Source organism: Nipponia nippon, unplaced genomic scaffold, assembly GCF_047370975.1.
Source record: "Nipponia nippon isolate SJK-2023a ecotype South Korea unplaced genomic scaffold, ASM4737097v1 scaffold_31, whole genome shotgun sequence".
NCBI classification, from domain to species: domain Eukaryota; kingdom Metazoa; phylum Chordata; class Aves; order Pelecaniformes; family Threskiornithidae; genus Nipponia; species Nipponia nippon.
This window is the reverse complement of record NW_028262349.1, coordinates 1,166,041-1,184,583: the sequence shown is the minus strand read 5'-3', so window position 1 is coordinate 1,184,583 and position 18,543 is coordinate 1,166,041. Positions and strand designations below refer to the sequence as shown.

General features: G+C 66.2%; 3 protein-coding genes across 8 annotated transcripts in view; all 3 read right to left on the bottom strand.

The window, feature by feature from the left end:
• Positions 1-3,893, bottom strand: part of GNG7 (G protein subunit gamma 7) — a 79,828-nt gene extending 75,935 nt beyond the window's left edge. For 4 of the 5 annotated variants that reach the window (XR_015707308.1, XM_087769216.1, XM_087769215.1 and 1 more), the window contains exon 1: positions 3,766-3,893. The gene's annotated coding sequence lies outside the window, so the exon portion shown is untranslated. Of the gene's footprint in view, positions 1-2,540; positions 2,758-3,765 lie in introns of those variants that run through there. The other variant, XM_087769217.1, reaches the window with a different exon arrangement.
• Positions 3,894-7,410: 3,517 nt separating this feature from the next.
• DIRAS1 (DIRAS family GTPase 1) lies at positions 7,411-12,836 on the bottom strand. 2 transcript variants are annotated; one of them, XM_087769230.1, is made up of 2 exons: positions 12,818-12,836; positions 7,411-9,244 (listed from the first exon to the last, which is right to left on the bottom strand). In XM_087769230.1, exon 2 carries the CDS (start codon positions 9,218-9,220, stop codon positions 8,624-8,626), a length of 597 nt encoding a protein of 198 aa, XP_087625356.1. In that variant the 5' UTR covers positions 9,221-9,244; positions 12,818-12,836; the 3' UTR covers positions 7,411-8,623. The 2 variants fall into 2 exon arrangements, with proteins under 2 accessions (XP_087625356.1, XP_087625355.1); XM_087769229.1 differs by lacking the exon at positions 12,818-12,836 and adding an exon at positions 11,667-11,786.
• A 985-nt stretch (positions 12,837-13,821) lies between these two features.
• Positions 13,822-17,843, bottom strand: SLC39A3 (solute carrier family 39 member 3). Its single transcript, XM_009469089.2, has 2 exons — positions 17,637-17,843; positions 13,822-17,049 (listed from the first exon to the last, which is right to left on the bottom strand). Exons 1-2 carry the CDS (start codon positions 17,841-17,843, stop codon positions 16,309-16,311), a joined length of 948 nt encoding a protein of 315 aa, XP_009467364.1. The 3' UTR covers positions 13,822-16,308.
• Positions 17,844-18,543: the final 700 nt, after the last annotated feature.

Here is an 18,543-nt window from a genome sequence, read left to right as displayed (position 1 = left end):
TTCTCTGTAAGCTCCAGCAATTTACTTTTAAACACAAACTAAGCAGGTAAATCTAAGACAAATTAATTTTAAAAAAAAAAAAAAAAAACCAGCTCTCCAGCTTTGCTGGCTTGTCCTCACTGCAACAATGGTCAGACCACGCAGCGGGAGGGAACCGGATTTACATTTTCTTTTAGTTTTGTCCCCTTCCCAATTTAATTTCTTCTGACATTCTGCACAACAAGCTCAGAAATCCGTAAGAAAGACAATATATCACATTATCTGGCAACAGGTGAGAGGAGCTAACCGACACACACGCTGCCCAAAGAAGTCGGAGATGCTACAACTGGGAAATTCTGAAACTCACTCTACACGCACAGGCTCCCACGGAAAGATTTCTGGTCTGTGGCTAAACTGATTAAATAATTTGAGTGATATTTGAGCAATTATAGAGAGCTTTCCACCGCAAAGTTCAATTATTAGGCCTTCGCATCTCAATTCCTTTGACTTCTCGTAACGATGGGGAAACCGGCGCTGCATCTCCCGGCCACCCGAGCAAGCCAGCGCCGTAGCCACAGTGGGCACCTTACTTCAAACCATACCCGCTGTTACACTGATACAGTATTTTATAATTTTATTTTTCCTCTTGCTCTACCCTCCCCATGCAAGAATCCCCAAACAATTACAAACCTGTATCCTGCTTTTTACGCAGCCGTCGGTTTTGGGTCATCCACCCACAGCCTTCCTACAGCACCGCCGGATCGCCGTCCCCCTCGCCAGCTTCGCCGCTACCCACAGCGTTCGGAAACTCGTACAAGTTCAGACCTGCGTTGGGGTCTACAAACCCAAGACGACCGAACTACCCGACCTTTCCAACCCGAGCTAATCTTCACAGCCGAAAGGGCAAGAAGGTGCTTTCTCAAGTGACAGCCCAAGTTCTGCCATTCACCACCGCCTCACAAAGACGCCAAAGAAAACTTCCCCCAGCCGCTGGCGAGTGGACAAGCGGCTATTTCAAGCCCTACACAAAACAGAGCATTCTAAGGGCAATTAGAATTAGAACGGCTCTGCAGACTAACCGCTGCGCTAACGGGACGACTTCTGGCAGGGAGAGCCACGATTCCCCGTCACTGACAGCGACGACTTCTACTGCCTTTCTCCTCTTCCTCGCGTGCAAGAACGGCAGTTACTAGCAATAAAGACCGGTGTTTACCAAAGGGCAGAGTGTCCAGTTCCTCTGGAGCCGAGTCCAGGGACAAGCAGCGGGACCGCAGGTCCGGGAGCCGGGGACTCGCCTCGTTACACTAACGAACTTCAGGGCATGACAACCTCCCAGCGCACGAGGTAGGGCAGAGCAGTTATCTCCATTTCGCAGATAAGGAAATAAGGCAGGAAGGCAGAAGTTGGGCCGGCCACAGGGGAAGTGTGATGAGCAGAGGACAAACCTACGCCTCTCGAGTCACACGCTCCTCTCCCGGCCACTGAATTCTTCTTCTTGCCTGTTTGAACCAAGAGAAGTCAGTCTCCTGGTGTGCCTCCATTCCCCTACCTTCAAAGAGGGATAACGCCTTCCAAAGATAACTCTCCATGTCAAAAAGCATTAATTACCTTAAGTAATACCAGTTAAATACTATATCCAGGCATAAGATGGATACAGAAGAAAAACTGGTAGGTACATTGAAATGTGCCTCCTGTGTAAATCATTAAAATCCACAACAATACTCCGGCCACACAAAAGAGCTATTTCCATGTGTTTCACAGCTACAGATGGCAGAAGAAAACCGCTCAGACAATAAGCTCTATTTAAACATATTGATCCAGCTTTTTGGAGATTTTCTCCCATACTGGCTACAACCACGATGTGATAAATGGTGCTACGTAGTCAGAGAGCTCCTGTGCGTTCGCTTTACGATCGGGCAGCTGATGTGGGACCCAAACCGGCAGCGATCAGCTCGTCTGCCTGCACACGACGGGATGTCCCACGCAGCCGAAAGCTAAAGACACACAAAACCCCCAAAGGATGAAGGTCTGACTTCAGTACTACGTGCCCGAGAAGCAAGTATTCTCTGAAAAGCAGTATGTTCAGACAACCAAGCAATTACCTAAAAGGCCTCAAGTTTACTTACAGACTCAGACTAAATATCAAGTTACTGACTTCTGTGGTCTACCACAAGTCAGCTTTTCTCCTAGTAGTAATCACCGCAGTTGTACTTGTCCGGGTCAGTTTTACAAGAATCCCACAGCTATAAACAAACCTGAAGGTTGTCACTTCCCCCCCCAAAAACCAAAACCCATTAAAGATAATTCAACACCTTAAAAGCCACAATAACTTCTTGCCTCGTTTACAAGCCACAACAGAACGTATCGTAGAGCAGAATGCAGCGCTATCGCAGTCCATTTGGCTGTTATTTAAGGCCACACCTGACGGCGATGGCCCAGTACGGAGGTAAATCCCATTCACCTGCTCCAGCACAGCTGAAGAAAACGAGCTGCAGAGGAGATCAGGTACCCAGCTCCAGCCCCCGACCCGGGCGCCGTCACACCTTCCAGTCCCTGCTTACCTACACACACACGCTTCCCTTCCTTAACCTCTGAAAGGACACCCGCCAGCATCCAGCTTTTCACTCCACACACTTCTGTTCAGAAATGAGGAGAAGGAGACAGATTTCTGTCTTTGTCTGCGGCACCCACTTATCTCCTCTACTCCGCTCTACCTCAGCACCACAGAAAACCCAGATACTGCAGCTACCCCTCCTTTATATAACCCATGCACTACGATCCACTAATGCCTCCAAAGTGCTGCCCAGACCAGGCAGGCACCATTACCACCCTTTGCCAGCCATCAACTCCTCCAGCTATTTTCCCCTTCCCTCCACAACCTCTCCGTACCGACCCACCGTTAACTCACGCGCAGAAAAAACAAGCAGACTACGTGGTATCAGACCTTCCGACGAGCTTCCCAACCTCCTTCTCTACCCCAAAAGAGGGTCTAGACCCCTTCCCTGCTCAGTCACCCAACTTCCAAAGGCGGCTGGTGCTGAACCGCGTCTCTCACCCGTTACGATGGCCCCCTCCCATCTCAGCCACCAAAGGCCCCAGGCGCCCCTCGCCCCGCTGCCCCCCACCACCGACACCCCCCGCGACCCCGGGGCAGCGCGCAGCCCCCCCGGCGGCCGCACCCCGCATCGCCTCCTCGCGCTGATCCCCGTGCGCAAATCGCACCTCCGGCCCCCGAGATCCCCCCAGCTCCCCTCCCAGCCGCCCACCCCCAGGGCCCCCCTTAACCCGCACCCAGCCCGGCCCCCGGCCCCCCTCTCACCTGCCCGGGGGGTCCCCTTCCCCCAGCCCCCTCCTCGCCCCTCGGGCTCCCCACCACCCCCGGGGCCCCCCAACCCCGCCACCCCCGGGGCCAGCCCCCCTCCGCCTGCCCAGGCGCCCCTCGCCGCCAGCCCCGAACCCCCCGGGCCCCAGCACCCCCCGGCCCCCTCGACCCCAGCCCCGGGGCCCCCCTCGCCCCCAACTCCCTCCCCAGCAGCGCCGGCCCCTCAGGGCCCTCACCCCCCCGGCCCCCCCGCCCGTCTCCCCCGCCCGCGGCCCCCTCAGGACCCCCCCCCGCGCTGCCCCAGGCGCCCCCCCCGCCCCGGGCCCCGCCGCCCGGGCCGCAGCGGGCCCTGAGGGGCCCCGGGCCGGGGGCTCAGCCAGGCCGCGGCCTGCGCCGGCCGTCCCCGCCCGCTCCCCGGCGGCCGCCCCCCCGCCTCGGTCCCCGCGGCGCGGGCGGCTCCTCACCGGTCTCGGCGGGGCCGGGGCACCGAGGGGCGGAGGAGCTCAGCCGCCGCCTCAGACACCAGCGCCGCCGCGCAACGCACCCTGCTGCCCAGCCCCGGCCGGGCGCGGGCAGGGCTGGCCCCGCCCCGCCGTCCCCGACTGGCAGCGCCGCCCGCCAATGGGAGCTGGCGCCTCGGGGGGCGGCCCGGCGGGGAGGCGGGGCCGGGTGCGGCCGCCAGGTTCGGCTGCGACGACGGCGCGGAGGGAGGGCGGTGAAGGGGCGGGGTCGGCCGCGGAGCGGCGGGGGTCGGGGCCAATCAGCGCGCGGGGCGGGGGAAAGGGGCGGCCGCATATAAATAACTCGTTAATATTAATGAGCGGGTCGCGGCGGGGAGGGGGCGCTGCGGCAGCACGTGGCGCCCGGGGCGCGAGGCACCGGGACCCGCCGCAGCCCCGAGCCCGGATCCCCCCGATCCCCCCGGGACCCCCGGGACCCCCCGGCCTGTCCCCTCCCGGGGACCCCCCCGGCCGGGTGGGCTGCAGCCGGCCTGCGGTGGGGGGCACGGCACGGCCTGGCACGGCCCGGGCCGCCGGGGGTCACGGTGCCGCCGGGGGTCACGGTGCCGCCGGGGCAGAGCCTGGCACCGGAGCTCATCTCCTGGCCGGGGCCCGGGGAACCCGCGCGTGGCCTCGCCCCCGGGTCCCCTCCTGCCCCCGCCTGCCCGGGGCCCCTGGGGCTGTGTGGCCACTGGCCCGGGCCAGCGGGGAGAGGAAGGGCCGCCGGCGGCCGCTGCCGCCTCCCTCCCGGTGCCCCTCGCTCTGAGTCACCCCGCTCTGAACCTCCCCTCCCTTCCCAGCGCGGGGCGGGCAGAGCCTCCGGCCGGCCTGGAAACCCCCCCGCGACCCTGCGGCGGGACTGCGGGCACCCCAGACCCCCCAGCCCCCGGGCAGAGCCCCCCGCCCCGCTGTCCCCCCGCTGCTCCGGCCCCGGGTGCAGCAGCCCCGCGGCTGCTCTAGCTTACGGACGGGCTCTGCCCAGCCCCGCGTGCCGGGGGCCCCGGTCCCCCCCACCCCGGGCCCCGGTGCAGCCGCTCTCCCTGCGCAGCGAGGGGAAAATCCAGGGGGATGAATCAGCAGCGGGCGGGAGTCACGCTGGCAGCGCCGGGGGAGCAGGAAATCACGCTCGCCGGCCCGGCACGGCCGTGAATCAAGGCTTTGATTCCCCCAGCTGCCGCCGGCACAGGGCGAGCGCGGCCGGCCGGGTCCCGGTGGTGCCTGGCTCCTGGCTGCGGCGCTGGCGGGGTGCGGGGGCCCGGGGTCCCCCATGGGAGTCACCGTGGGGGGACAGAGCCACGTCCCCAGGGCAGGAGGGCAGAGGATGCTGCAGCCGTCGCTCCCCAGCACATCCCAGTGCTGCGCCGGCGTGCGGCTGGGCCGCACCAGTATGCACCAGTTGCAGCTGCAATCCCAGCATGAACCGAGATGGAGAAACGCCGGGTCCGGGCTGTCCCTGCCGGCTCCCCCTGCCCCAGGGGGGGACGTGGCCCCGCTGCCGGACGCACGCCGGCCCTCACCGGTGGCTGTGCCGAGGCTGGGCTGAAAACCCACTAATCCTGTTAGTGGGAAGAAGCCTGGTTTTTCCCCTAATCCAGTTTGCTCCCATATGCCCTCGCCCGCGGCGCTATAAGCTGCTTTGGCCGCAGATGGAGCTGCACCGGGCACACGAGGGACGATGTCCCACGCAGCCACCAGGTCCCAGCGTGACGCACGGTGCCGGGAGCCGGTTTGGGTCCCAAACGCTGGATTTGTGCTTTGAAGCGTTTTTACGGCCACGGGCTGCAGCGACGGCTCCTCAGCGGCTGGGGGAGCGACGGGAAACGGCTGCACCGTGGCTCGTCCCACCGCTCATCCCGCCGCTCGCTAATTAACGCTCAGGAACAGCTTGTTTAAAACCCCGGGCCCCGGGGAAGCGCCGGGCGCCCTGCGAGGATCCCCGCCTCGGTCCCGCGCTGCTGCCGGGCCGGGCTCCTGGCTGTGGTGCCGGGGGGCTCAGGGGGCTCCCAGCTGCGGTGCCGGGGGGCTCAGGGGGCTCCCGGCTGCGGTGCCGGGGGGCTCAGGGAGCCCCCGGCCCAGCCGCGCTGACGGCTGCTGGGTGCCAGGTGTGGGCACGGGGGGCTGCAGCGGCCAGAGCCACCCAGCCCCTCCGGGGAGCAAGTGACCTTCTCTGAGAGCGAGAGCACCCCTGGGGCCATCCCCGGGGACATCCTGACCCACCTTGAGGGCCATCCCTCGGAGCATCCCGGGGGACGCCCAGGCCGCAGAAGGACCGTGGGCCCCCGGGGAGCCTCCCCGGCTCCGTGGTGACTCGACGGGCACGGGTCCCCATCTGCGCTGGCCAGGGTGGGGGGACAGAGATGGGGGATGGGAGGCCGGGGAATGGGGGGGCAGAGATTTTCTGTCCCCCAGCTGAAGGCATTGCGGAGCCGCTGTAGACGCCGGCGTGCCTCGGTGCAGGAGGTCTGAGTTTTGGTGTGACAGTGCCCGGGGCCCCCCCTGCCCCCAATACCTGTGAGCCCCCAGCCTTGTCCGGGGGGTCCTGGGGGGTCCCAGCGGGTGGGGACCGGCACCCGGCGGCCCTGGCTCTGCCCACCCTGCCCTGGCGCCCACCGAAGGCCCCGGCGGCCCCCAGCCCCCGGGAGGGACGTGGGGACAGGGGCGGTTCCCGTGGCCGGTGCCAGGGAGCTGTGACGTCCCTGCAGAGCCGTGACTGTCCCCACACAGCTCTGAGCGTCCCCACGGACCTGTGACTCTCCCAGCGGAGCCATGACCATCCCACGGAGCTGTGACTGTCCCCAGGGACCTGTGGCCATCCCCACAGTGCCACAGCCATCCCTGTAGAGCTGTGACCATCCCCACGGAGCCATGGCCATCCCCATGGAGCCATAACTGTCCCCACAGAACTGTGAAATCCCCATGGAGCCGTGACCATCCCCACGGAGCCATGACATCCCCATGGAGCTGTGACTGTCCCCATGGAGCCGTGCCATCCCTGCGGAGCCGTGCCATCCCCATGGAGCCATGACTGTCCCCACGGAGCCGTGCCATCCCCACGGAGCCGTGCCCTTGCCAAGGCCCTTGCAGCCTGCGGCAGCCCTGCTCCCCCCGCCGCCCCCCCGCCCGTGTGCCCACGCGGCACCCGCGCCCGGGGAGCAGATGGTTTCCATGGCAACAGGCATGATGACGCACGCACCGCGCTCCCACCCCCTCCCCACGGGGACGCCAGCCCGCGCTGGCAGCGAGGGGCGGGGGGCACCCACCGGTGGCGGGGGGCCGCCGGGGCGCACCGCCACGCAGGCCCGCACGTGCGTGCACGGTACGGCACGTGTGCGCACACGGGATGCGCGCGGGCAGGTGCGCGCGCACGGTACGGGCACGCGTGCGTGCACGGGATGCGCACGTGCATGGGCCCAGGTGCGCGTACACGCATGCGCTTGCTTGCACATGCGCTGCGTGCACGTGCACGCAGTCACGCGCATACACAGATGTGCACACGCATGCACGCACCTGCACACACATGCATGCACCCCCCTCCCTCCTTTCGCCCCCTCCGGGCCGAGCCAGGCCCCGTCCCGAGCCCCGGCGGCTGCTGCTCCGCAGGGACGCGGCAGCGTTTCTCATCTCTTTATTGAAGGAAGACTATTTCTAGAATAAAGGCTACATCGTCATGTCACCTTGTCCCCTGGGCGCTCGGGTCGGGTCGTAAAAAGCCGGGGGTGGGGGGAGCTGGGCGCAGTGCGGGGGCGCAGCCCGCCCGGGGACACCCCTTGGGGACACCCCTTGGGGACACCCCGCTGGGGACACCCAGGGCCGCGGCGGAGGGCGAGCGGGGCCGGAGCGAGGGGACGAACCCCGCTGGGACGAGGGGCTGGTGGCAGCGCGGGGGCCCCGCTCCGGCCGTGGGGGAGCAAGCGGGGCTGCACCGGGGCTGGGGGGGGTCGGGGGTCCCCGGGGTGCGGGGCCAGGCCACCCCCAGCGGGGACTCTGCGGGAGCGAGGGGACGCTGACTGCCGGCGGGGCTCTGCAGTGGGGAGCAGCAGCGCCCATCACCGCGGCATCGCGGCCCAGCCGGGCTGCGGGGCTCATCCTGCGCGGGAAGGGGGTGCGGGGGGCCCCTCTGGCTGCGGGGCCGGGGGTCTCCCGCTGGAGCTCACCAGGATTGTGCTGGGTCAGGGCCTCCCTCGGACCCGATGCTTTGTGCTTGGGCTGGCGGCTCCGGGCGGCGGGGGCTCGGGGCGGCGGGGGCTCGGGGCCGCGGTGCCAGGACGGGGCCGGGGGCTTGGGGCAGCGGGGGCCGTGCAGGGGCTGCTCCCGCCCCGGGGCTCTGCCTGCAGGAGCAGAGCTCTATGGCGTGGGGCCGGGGGCGCGGGGAGGGCCTGGGACGCATGTGACCGTCCCCAAGGGCGACACCGACACCCCCACCCACCGTCCTTCCCACCCACGAGGACCGACGTGGGCTCCCCCACCGGGGTGGGGACGGGGATGGGGACGGGGACCGGCCGGTGCCATCGGTTGTGCTGCAGAGTGTGAGCGTGAGGGTGCGCGGCCGCGTGCTCCCCGGCGGTGCCCGGGCGCGTGTCCGCGGTTGCGCCGTGCCGGGCGCGGGGCGGTCGAGCATCCCCGGGCTCGGCGGGACGCCCCGTCTTCACCCCCCAGACCTGGGGCAAGCGCAGCCCGCGCCGCCGGCGGTGCGCCGCGGCGTCCCCGCACAGTCACAGTGATGGCACGGAGGACGAGGGGACGGCCCCGCTGTGACGCCACGTCCAGTCGTGGGGGGGGGAGGGGGGGGGACCGGGGAGGGGGCGCGGGCCAGTCCGGGGCTCTACATGATGCTGCACTTCCCCTTGATTTTGTCTGTCCTCTTCTGCTTGCTGGAGCGCTTCCCGTCGATGGTGAGGCTCACGTTCCTCCTCTTCTCCAGGTTCAGCAGCTCCTGGAAGAGCTCCTTGACGTTGTAGTTCATCTTGGCCGAGGTCTCCATGAAGGCGCATTTCCACTCCTTGGCCACGGCCTCCCCCTCCCTGCTCTCCACCTCCCGCTGGGTCTCGTCGCACTTGTTGCCCACCAGCATGATGGGGATGCTCTCCACGCTGCCCTTGATCTGCACGATCTGCTGGTAGATGGGCTTCAGCTCCTCCAGGGACTGCTTGCTGGTGACGGAGAAGACCAGGATGAAGGCATGGCCCTTGGAGATGGAGAGGCGCTGCATGGCCGGGAACTGGTGGCTGCCGGTGGTGTCGGTGATCTGCAGGGTGCAGACGCTCTTGTCGCAGCTGATGACCTGGCGGTAGGTGTCCTCGATGGTGGGGATGTAGGTGTCCCGGAAGGTCCCCTTCACGAAGCGCAGCACCAGCGAGCTCTTCCCCACGCCGCCGGCGCCGAACACCACCACCCGGTAGTCGTTGCTCTGCTCCGGCATCTTGCCCCGGAGATGCTGCCGCCGCTGCAAGGGAGAGGGCAGAGGCAGGCGTCACGCGGGAGCGGGGGCTTCGGGGTGGGCACCGCTCTGCGGGGGGAATGGGCAGCCCCCCCTGCCCCGCCCCCGGCTCACGGCCCCCTTGGAGGTGCAGCCCCCGCTGCTCCGACCGGGCCAATGCAACTGGAGGGTCCGGCCCCCCCGGTGCCCTTGAGATGCCCTTGCCAGGCAGCCGGGGCAGGACGGCGCTCGCCGCCCGCCTGGGGTGCAGCAGCATTTGCTATTTTTACCAGCCGCCCGCTGCGGCCATATGGCCGAGCCGCGGCCACCGGCGCAGCAGCTGCGGCCGAGGCTGCGGGGGCAGCCTGCGGTTGGGGGGGGCACGCCAGGCACCCGTGGGACCCCCGGAGCAGCCCCGCGGGGCAGCCGCCAGCCCAGCGAGCACCCAGCGGCACCCGGAGCCCCCGACGGGCCCCTCCGGCTCTCCCACACGCGGCTGCTGCGGCTGCCGAGTACGGAGGTGCCATTTCACGCACAGACCTCGGTGCCTGCCACGCTGCCTGGCACCCTGCCACCCCTGTCACCCCCTGCCGCCCTGTCCCACCCCGTGCCGTGCCACCCCGTGCCACCCCTCCACTCTGCTCCCACCCCGGGGATGCAGCGGGGAGCGGAGAGACGCGGGCAGTGGGGGAGAGCGTGGCACGGCCGCAGGCTCGTGGCCCGCAGGCTCGGGGACCCCCACGGCCGCCCTCGTGCTGCCAAACCTCGGTCCCCGCTGGCAGGGGGTGCATGGGCCCGGGCAGGGTCCCCGCTTGTGCCCCCCCCGTGAGTGATGCAGCCCCGGGGTGTGAAAGGAGGGGGCACAAAGAGCCGCTGGTGCTGAGCCCAGGCTGAGCATCGCCTCGGCCAGGCCCTGCCTCAGTTTCCCTCCTGCAGCGCAGGAATAGCAGCGTCAGCTCTGCCCCATGAGGCCCCCCTGGCGCACGCGGGAGCATCACGGAGCCTCGGGGCCGTTAAACCCGCCATGGGACGGGGATCCCGCCGTGGGACGGGGACCCCGCCGTGGGACAGGGATCCCGCCGTGGGACAGGGATCCCGAAGGCGCCTGCTGCAGGCGAGGAGCGGGGCGGGAGGGGAGGGAAGGGGCCCCTGGGCGCTGTTTCGGGCAGGTGCTGGGGGGGTCAGCTCTGTCCCCAGCCGGCTCCGCTCCCGCCATCCTCCGCCTCAATTCAGGGCCCAGCCGGCGAGGGGGGGACAGCAAAGCGCCTCGGGCAGCCCCGCGCTGGCGGCCGCCCCGGGCACCGCAGCCCCCTCGTCCCCGGGCACCTCCGGGCAAACCAGCCCCTTCCCACGGCTGCTGCATCCCCACCCTGCGGCACCGGTGGGGCCGGATCCCGCAGGGAGCCCCGATACCCCGGCACGTCCCCAAGCACCCGGGCAGGTGCCGGTGCCTGCAGAGCCAGGCGAGCAAGGGGCCGGGAGCTGGGGCTGGAGCCCGTCACCGCGGCCGCGGGCACAGAGCAGAAAAACGCCCCTGAGATCCCACCGCGTCGGCAGCGTCGCTGGCACATGGGGCCGGGGCCGGAGCAGGGGCCGTGGCAACATCAGACCTCGGCAGAGGCCGGCGATGGTCCTGCCCGTGCCACCTGCCCGCAGCGCAGCTGAAAGTGCCCCCGGCCTCGCGGGCACGGCGTGGGGCGCTGGGGCGAGGGGCTGGGCGGGACGGGCCTTCATGGTGCCCGGGGGTGCCCAAGGGCCCCGTGGCCTGCGCCCAGCAGCGCCCCAGCCCCAAAGAGCCCCTGTGCCCGCGGGGCCAGACCACGGCCTCCCCTCGGCTCCCGGGGACGGGGCCAGCCGGGGGGGGCACAGCCCGGGCCTGATCCTGCCGGGGGGCTCTGCACCCCCAGCATCCTCCCAGTCGGACCCCCAGTGCTGGGGGAGGCAAAGAGCAAGGGGGGGGGGGTCTGGGGGTCGGGATGGAGAGCAGGGGCAGGGCGGAGGTGAAGGAGCAGGGGCAGGATGGAGGGATGGAGGGGCAGGGGCAGGATGGCGATGGAGGGGCAGCAGGGGATGGAGATGGAGGGCAGGAGAAGGGGCAGAAGGGGCAGGACGGAGGGGCAGGGGCAGGATGGCGATGGAGGGGCAGGGGCAGGGGCAGGATGGCGATGGAGGGGCAGGGGCAGGGGCAGGATGGCGATGGAGGGCTGGGGGGATGGAGATGGAGGGCAGGAGAAGGGGCAGAAGGGGCAGGATGGCGGGCAGGGGCCGGGGCCGGGGCCGGGGCCGGGGCCGGGTCCCACCGCCCCGGGCCGGGGTCCCGTCCCGCTCCCAGCCGTGCCCTGCTCTCGCCGCGGGCACCCCCCGCTCCCCCCCGGGGCGGCGGCCGCCCCGGCCCCGCTTCCCCCGGCTCCCCGCCGCGCCGGTCGCATTGCGGTGCCCGCCGCCTCACCGTGTCCTGCCCGGGATCCGCCCTTGGCTGCGGGCTGCGCGGCGGCCTCAGCGCATGGCCCGGCCCGGGGCGGTCCCGCGGCGGCGGCTCCGGTCCGCCCGGTGCGGCGGGGCCCGGCTCGGCGCGGCGGGGCCCGGCTCGGTGCGGCGGGGCTCGGCGGGGCTCGGCTCGGCTGGGCTCGGTGCGGTGCGGCCGCCGCAGAGCCGATCCCGCCCCGCCGCCGGCCCCGCCCGCCGCGCCCGCCCCGCCCGGGGCCGCCGGACCCCCGGGCCCAGCCCCGAGCGGCTCCGCGCCGGGCGGCGGCGGGGACAGGGACAGACGGACGGGGACAGGCGGGACGGGGATGCACGGAAAGGGACAGGCGGACAGGGATGGGGACACTCGGGGATGGGGACAGGGACACAGGGGCAGATGGAGATGGGGACACACGGACAGGGGCAGACGGACAGGGCTGGGGACAGGGACACACGGATGGGCAGATGGAGATGGGGACAGACAGACAGGGCTGGGGACACTCGGGGATGGGGACGGGACACATGGACAAGGATGGGGACACACGGACAGGGACAGATGGGGATGGGGACTCACAGACGGAGAGGGACAGACAGACAGGGATGGGGACACACAGGGATGGCGACACATGAACAGGGATGGGGACAGACGGACAGGGATACATGGGGATGGGGATGCACAGACAGGGACACGCGGACAGGGACAGGCAGGGATAGGGACACACGGACAGGGGCAGCAGGCAGGGATGGGGACACACGGACAGGGGCAGATGGGGATGGGGACACACAGACAGGGGCAGGCAGGGATGGGGACACACGGACCACACATGGACACGGGCACAGGCAGGGACATGGACACACATGAAGAGGAACACGGACGCGCAGACAGGGATGCGCAGCCCAGGGACCCACCGATGGGGACAGGGGAACACAGGGACACACAGACAGGACAGACGGACGCCAACACCCCGAGCAGGCAGGGCGCAGGCAGGGGCAGGGTGTTGTAAGCCCCCGTGGCAGCTGGGGGTGGCCCGGGCAGCGGGGTCGGGCTTCGGGGCCACGGCCGCCACGGGACCGGGAGCCCCGGGCACCCACAGACACACGTGTGCACGGTGGCACCGCGGGGGCTCTGTCACCCACCGCAGCGTCCCCTCCCCGGGTGCCGAGGGGGACCAGGGCCTGAGCGGCTCGGCGGTACGGGCCGAAGGGCTGACCATCGCCGGCGAGGCCGCGGTGGGACCGGCTCCCGCTCCGAGGGTCCTGCAGCCCCCCGGGAGCCGCGGGCTCTGCTGCCGGAGGAAAGCCGGCTCTCCGCCCCGCCGCCGGCGCGGGGGCCGGGGGTGCTGGAGCTTGGGGCGCCCACAGGCCCTGGGAGCTGGAAGGTCCCCGCCAAGGTCGGGGTCTGCCGGCGCTGGGGACGGCGGCCGGGGGCTGCCAGGCCGGGCTGCGTGACTCACGCTCACTCCTGAGCGGCAGCAATTAAAATCCGCAGCCGCTATTAATAGCTGCCGGCGGAGGAGCGGGGCCACGGCAGCACCCACGTGGCTGTCAACACGCATCCCATTGAGCAGCGCTGCCAGGGCCGGCGGGAGCAGGGGGGCCACGGCCGCCTCTCCCCAGCCCCCGTGGGGGACAGCGGCCTCCCCCTCGGGGACAGGGCCCGGGCCGGCGGCCGCGGCCCCCTCCCATGAAAAGCCACGCTGCCGGGCGGCCCCCACCCCCGCAGCGTTATTAGCTGGACGGATACTACTCGTTAGAGGAAACGAATGAGTTTCCTTGATCATTTTAGCTGCGGCTCCTCCTCCGTTTCATTCAGTCCCCAGCTCCCCGCCAAGCGTTACACAACGGGGACGCTGCCGCTGCGCCGGGGCGGCCGCACACGCGGGGCTGAATCAGGCCGATGCCGAGCGGGCTGCAGGGTGGGAGAAGGGGGGACCGGAGGGTCCTGCCCCCACGCTCCCCCTGCGAGCTCGGCGCGGCTCCGCGGGGTCCAGCCGGCAGCCCCCCGCTGCCACCCACCCCGTCCCCGCCGTGGGATTTGGCTCCCGGGGGGCTCGGCCCACCGCAGGGATGCGCACGTGCTCCCGTCCCGTGATCCGGGGGAGCGACGGGGGACTTCAAATAAACAAGTGACACAGAGGGGAGAAGGCCAGAGCCTTTATTGGGAGCAGCAGCTGGGGCTCGTCCTTCTCCGCTCCTAAACCCGCCCAGGAGCACCCCCCAGGGACCCCCCAGCGAGGCGAGAAGAGGGGGAGGGCTCGGCCTCCCACGGCGCTTCGCGACCCCCTGCTCCCCCAGCCAGCCCCGCTCCCCGACTCCACCAGCAGAAGAAAGGGTGCGAAATGGAGGCTCCAGCCCGTCCCCCCGCTGCCACACTGGCTACAGATGCAGGGACTGCGGGGGGACCCCCGATCCCTGCCGACGTTAGCGGATCCCTAATGAGCTTTTGGGCACCGGTTAAGAAATCTCCTCCCCTCAACAGCTTGGTTTGGCTTTAGCACGTCAGCCCTGGGCTGCAGGTGGGGCCGGCCGGGAGGAAGGATGAGGAAGATGAGGGGGGAACGGGGCGCTGGGATACGCCATGGCCGCGGGGCCCTGCCTCCACCAGCACTCTGGGAGATGCTCGCGTTTGCCCAGATACGGGGGAAAAAAACCCCACGAGAAAAGCGTCAGCTGCACAAGCCCAGAGGCAGGAGCACAGCGGCTGTGCCCGCGAAGGGACGCTCGGCGCTGCGCTCCCCAAGGCGGCATCACCCCTCTCCTCTCCCCCCTCGTCCCAGCGGCGCGGGACGACCACCGGCACAGAGGAACCGGTGGGAGCGGTGCTGCCCCGCACCAGCTGCCAGCGAGAAGTGAAATCACACACAGAGGTTTACCACGTGGAGGCAAATTACATTCTCATCAGGCCCTGCTAATTTGTGTCATCTGAGGCCTAAAATAACCCTCCCTCCCCCCTTCCACTCCAGGTTTTTCAAAGCAAGATTAATTGACTTGGGTACGTTGCAGCAATTAAAATACCGAGCACCAGGAACTGTCAGATGATCCTCATCAGCATCCATATGCTGCGGCTGTGCCAACCACTGGCTCCAAGATGCTGCTTCACAGTCTCACCCATCCTTCCTCCCGCTTGGATCACGAGAACGGGGACTGCGCCACAGCTAAGCCCGCTCTACATCGTTATAATTCCATCAGCACTTCCAAAAGCTTTGCTCTGCCTGCAGAAGCCGCTGCAGAAGCGAAGGCTACGTCTAATTAAAATGCATCCCCTGCGAGAGGCCGGCGAGGAGCGCGGCCGCGTTACCCTGCGGAGCGGGAGCCGCTCTCTTGTGCTGCAGCCAGGGGAGGGAGCGGGGAGGGCGGGTTCCCGGCTCCAGCCTCTGATCCGAGCCCCTTGCCCGTGGGGGGCAAATCCGAAGGATCACAACGGGATCCGCAGCATGCTCAGCTTCCCCGGGGGCCGTGCTCCAGAGATGCAGGGAGATCTGCTCCTGCGCAGTCAGATTGCCAGCGTCTCTAATCAGCCCTTCCCCAACCTCACAAACCCCCAGGGAAGAGATTTCTCTCCTTTGAAAACACTGACAGAACGCCCTGCAAAGCCTCCGCAGCGCAGCTCCCGCTCCCGCCTCGGCGCGGCCACGTGAGCCTGCCGACAGCGAGAGCAGGGGCTCCGGGAGCAGCCCTGAAGACGCGTTTGATGGTGACTGCTAAACCCATCGCGCTCCAGACCATTTAAACACAAACAGTTGCCCTAAAATATTAATGCTGGAACCTGCTGCTGCCCGTTTCTTACAAACTAATGGATGCTGGGCTCTGCGAGTGCGGCGGAAGGGCCTTCCGACAGGGACGCGAGGATTTTCAAGCGATGCATTAACACACTGCTGGAGGTTTTCTTTAGGGAATGCTCAGCATATGGATGAGATGCAGGGAATGAAGCACGGGACGGGACGGGGCCCGGCCCGGCCTCGTTTCTTCCGTTAATCACTCTGAGAAATAAAAGCTCCCAGAGCCGCTTGGGGGCTAAAATGGAAGCGCTGCTGGCGGGGAGCTGCGGCACCAGGCGCACCGAGCGGCCCCAGAAGGGATGTTATTTTTGGCAGCTATTACAACCAGGTCTTGCTCAAAACTAAGCCAGCAGGAGCAGCTTAGTGCAGCTGTGCAATCCGTGATCCCACCTGCTTTTGACTTTATTTCCGCTATTGTCTCTCACCTTCTCGGAGCCTGAGCGCGAAGGAAGCAGGCTCAGCCAGGGTTTCTGCAGGGGGCGCGAGGGGAGGGAGGGGGCTGGCTCTCCGGATTAGCAGGAAACCACACGCCTGACGGGCTCTTTGCAGGCAGCCTTAGAACCAGATTCTTAACATTTGTGTCAACTAATCTCTGCACAAGTGTCCGCAGATCCGAGGGGCAGGGACAATACCTCCTGACACCTACGCTGGGACACTCCTCGTTTCTATCTCCCTCTGAGCACACAGGAAGAAATTCTCTTTCTTCAGGTCAATATGGAAATATCACCTGGGCTGTGATGTTTCGCTCGGCCGTTGAGCTTCAGTGTCCCCCTTGGCTGACGAGGAGGCTCATCTCCGGTGCCGTTTGCAAGGGAAGGAGGTGAGGTGTGCTTCCCATCGCTCTCGTGCTCACCACTTGAAGAAGACCAGCCCAGCCAGAGCCGTGTAGCCCAGCACCAGGAAGAGAACCTTCAAGAGACGGTCATTCTTGTCTTCCAGCTCCTTCGCAAGGATCTCAAAGAAGGTGATGAACAAGAAAGTGCCCCCTGCGATGCCTTGCAGGAGCAGGGAAGTAATGTTGCTGGCCGCATTTTGGGTGCTCTCAATCCCCATCCCAATGCTAATGCCCAGAGGAATCATCAGGCTCACCGTCACAGCCATCTTCACAGCGTCCTTCAGTGGCAGCGAGCTCTTGGCCATGCTGATGCCCAATGCCACCGCTACCAGCGTCTCGTGAATGGCAACTCCTAGGAACAAGCTCATGACTTTGCCGCCCTCCTCCTGCAAGCCCAGGGCCAGTCCCTCGAAGATGGAGTGCGTACACAGAGCAAACACCAGCCCGATGAGGCGTAAGGGGCTGGAGCGGGAGAGCTCCTGGATATTCAGGCCGTGGCTGTGGGAGCGGTGACCGTGTTCACCGTACAGCGTGCGCCCTCGGGAAGACGCAATGAAGGGACTCTCGTATTCAGAGTCGCTCCCGACATCTGAACCGGCGTTGAAGGTCTCTAAGTCAATGAAGGAGGGCTTTTCCTTCTGGAAGGTCAAGATGAGCTGCTCCACAAAGACCGTCACAAAGAAGCCAACCATCATGATGGTCTCAGCCACCGGGTAGTCCGTGGTCACGTTCCCCTGCTTGAGAACTACATCGAGCTGGAACGAAGCAAACAACGCACAGTGAACCAGTCACCTTTGTCCCTCCAAAGGGAAATATTCCTCCTGGGTTCCCACAGCTCTAAATGGACGCTAAATTGATCCATGAAGCTTTAATGCCCTTGTACACAGGCCTCAGCGTAAGACAGGGAACCTGTCTCTTGGAAAGGAAACCCATTTCCCTTCCGGCGGAAGGTTAGTGGAGGTCTGCAAGTGTTTTAAACACAGTCTCAATGGCAGGAGTTTGAGCCTCACACCCCAGGCGATGCTCAGCCTCCTTCCGCATCAAAAAAACTCTCCAGTTACTCCACCCGGACAGTCAGCGGTAGCCGAATGGGAGGCGGGCGCAGCTCGCCCTCCTGATCTGCAACACCGGGCACGGCAGAGCCGTTTCTGAGGCTTCGTGGGCTGCTCTGACAAGACACAAACCCTCCACACCCCGTCTCCGCAGGGGCAGGGGTCTGGTGGCCAGGGCTCCTGCAGGGCAGGAGAGGGGAGGGCGGTCCCCCCGCACAGGGGTCCCTAACGTACTCAGTGGCGCAGGTTCATTAAAATTGCTCGTAAGCAAGAGGCTCATAAGCGGTTACCTTTTCTCTCACGGCAGGCAGCAAGGCGTTGAAGCAGGTGGCCAGGAAGACTCCCCCTCCAAAAGAATTGCAGAGGGCAAGAACCTTCTTGGAGCGATGAGCTTTCTCGTAATCGGCCTCAATTATCTTGACAGGGAGAAGGGACCCAGCCAGCATGAGGACACAGATGCCCAGCAGACACAGCACTTTGGCGACCACGATCTTCATCGTGCTTCCTGGCGAACGCTCCTGCCAAGGGCCCTGCGGAGGGCAGCCGGCGGGGGTCCCTCCGGCGCCGTTAGAGCGGGTGCATCGGCAGGCGACGGCACAGGCAGGCCTCAAGGGAAAGGCGCTCCTGGGCTCAGCGCCTGTGGACGGGAGGAAAACAGGAGAGATGTTCCTACGTAAGCATATGCTGTGCAGAACAGCAGCTCGCATCCCAAAGCGCACGCCAGCCTCTCTATAGGAATCGCCTTAACTCCCCAGGGGCAACGGGTGGAGACGACAGCGGCAGCGCCTCGCACACAGCGGGGCAGGGGAACGGCAGAGAGGAGAAAACTTGACTGCGGCACCCAGTAACTTACAAGCCTTGTGAGAATTGTACTGGCCACACACAACTGGCACAGCCTCAGTTTTTAGAGGCTTCGTTTGAAACGCCTACACAGTGACAGACACAAAACACTTCATCTTGCAATAAGATCGACCTGAGTCCAACCAAAGGATCAAGTCTTTGGCTTTTATCCACAAGAAATGAACACAGGCTTGAACCGGTGGCTTTTTGTCAACCAGAAATGAACTTAAAGATCTCCAACGTTCAGACGTTTTTTTTTGTACTGCCCTTGAAACCAGACTATTGGATTGATTCCTGCTTGGTTTCCTGAGCCACCGCCATCATCTCGCTAGGGCGGGTCGCAGCCTCGACAGTTGG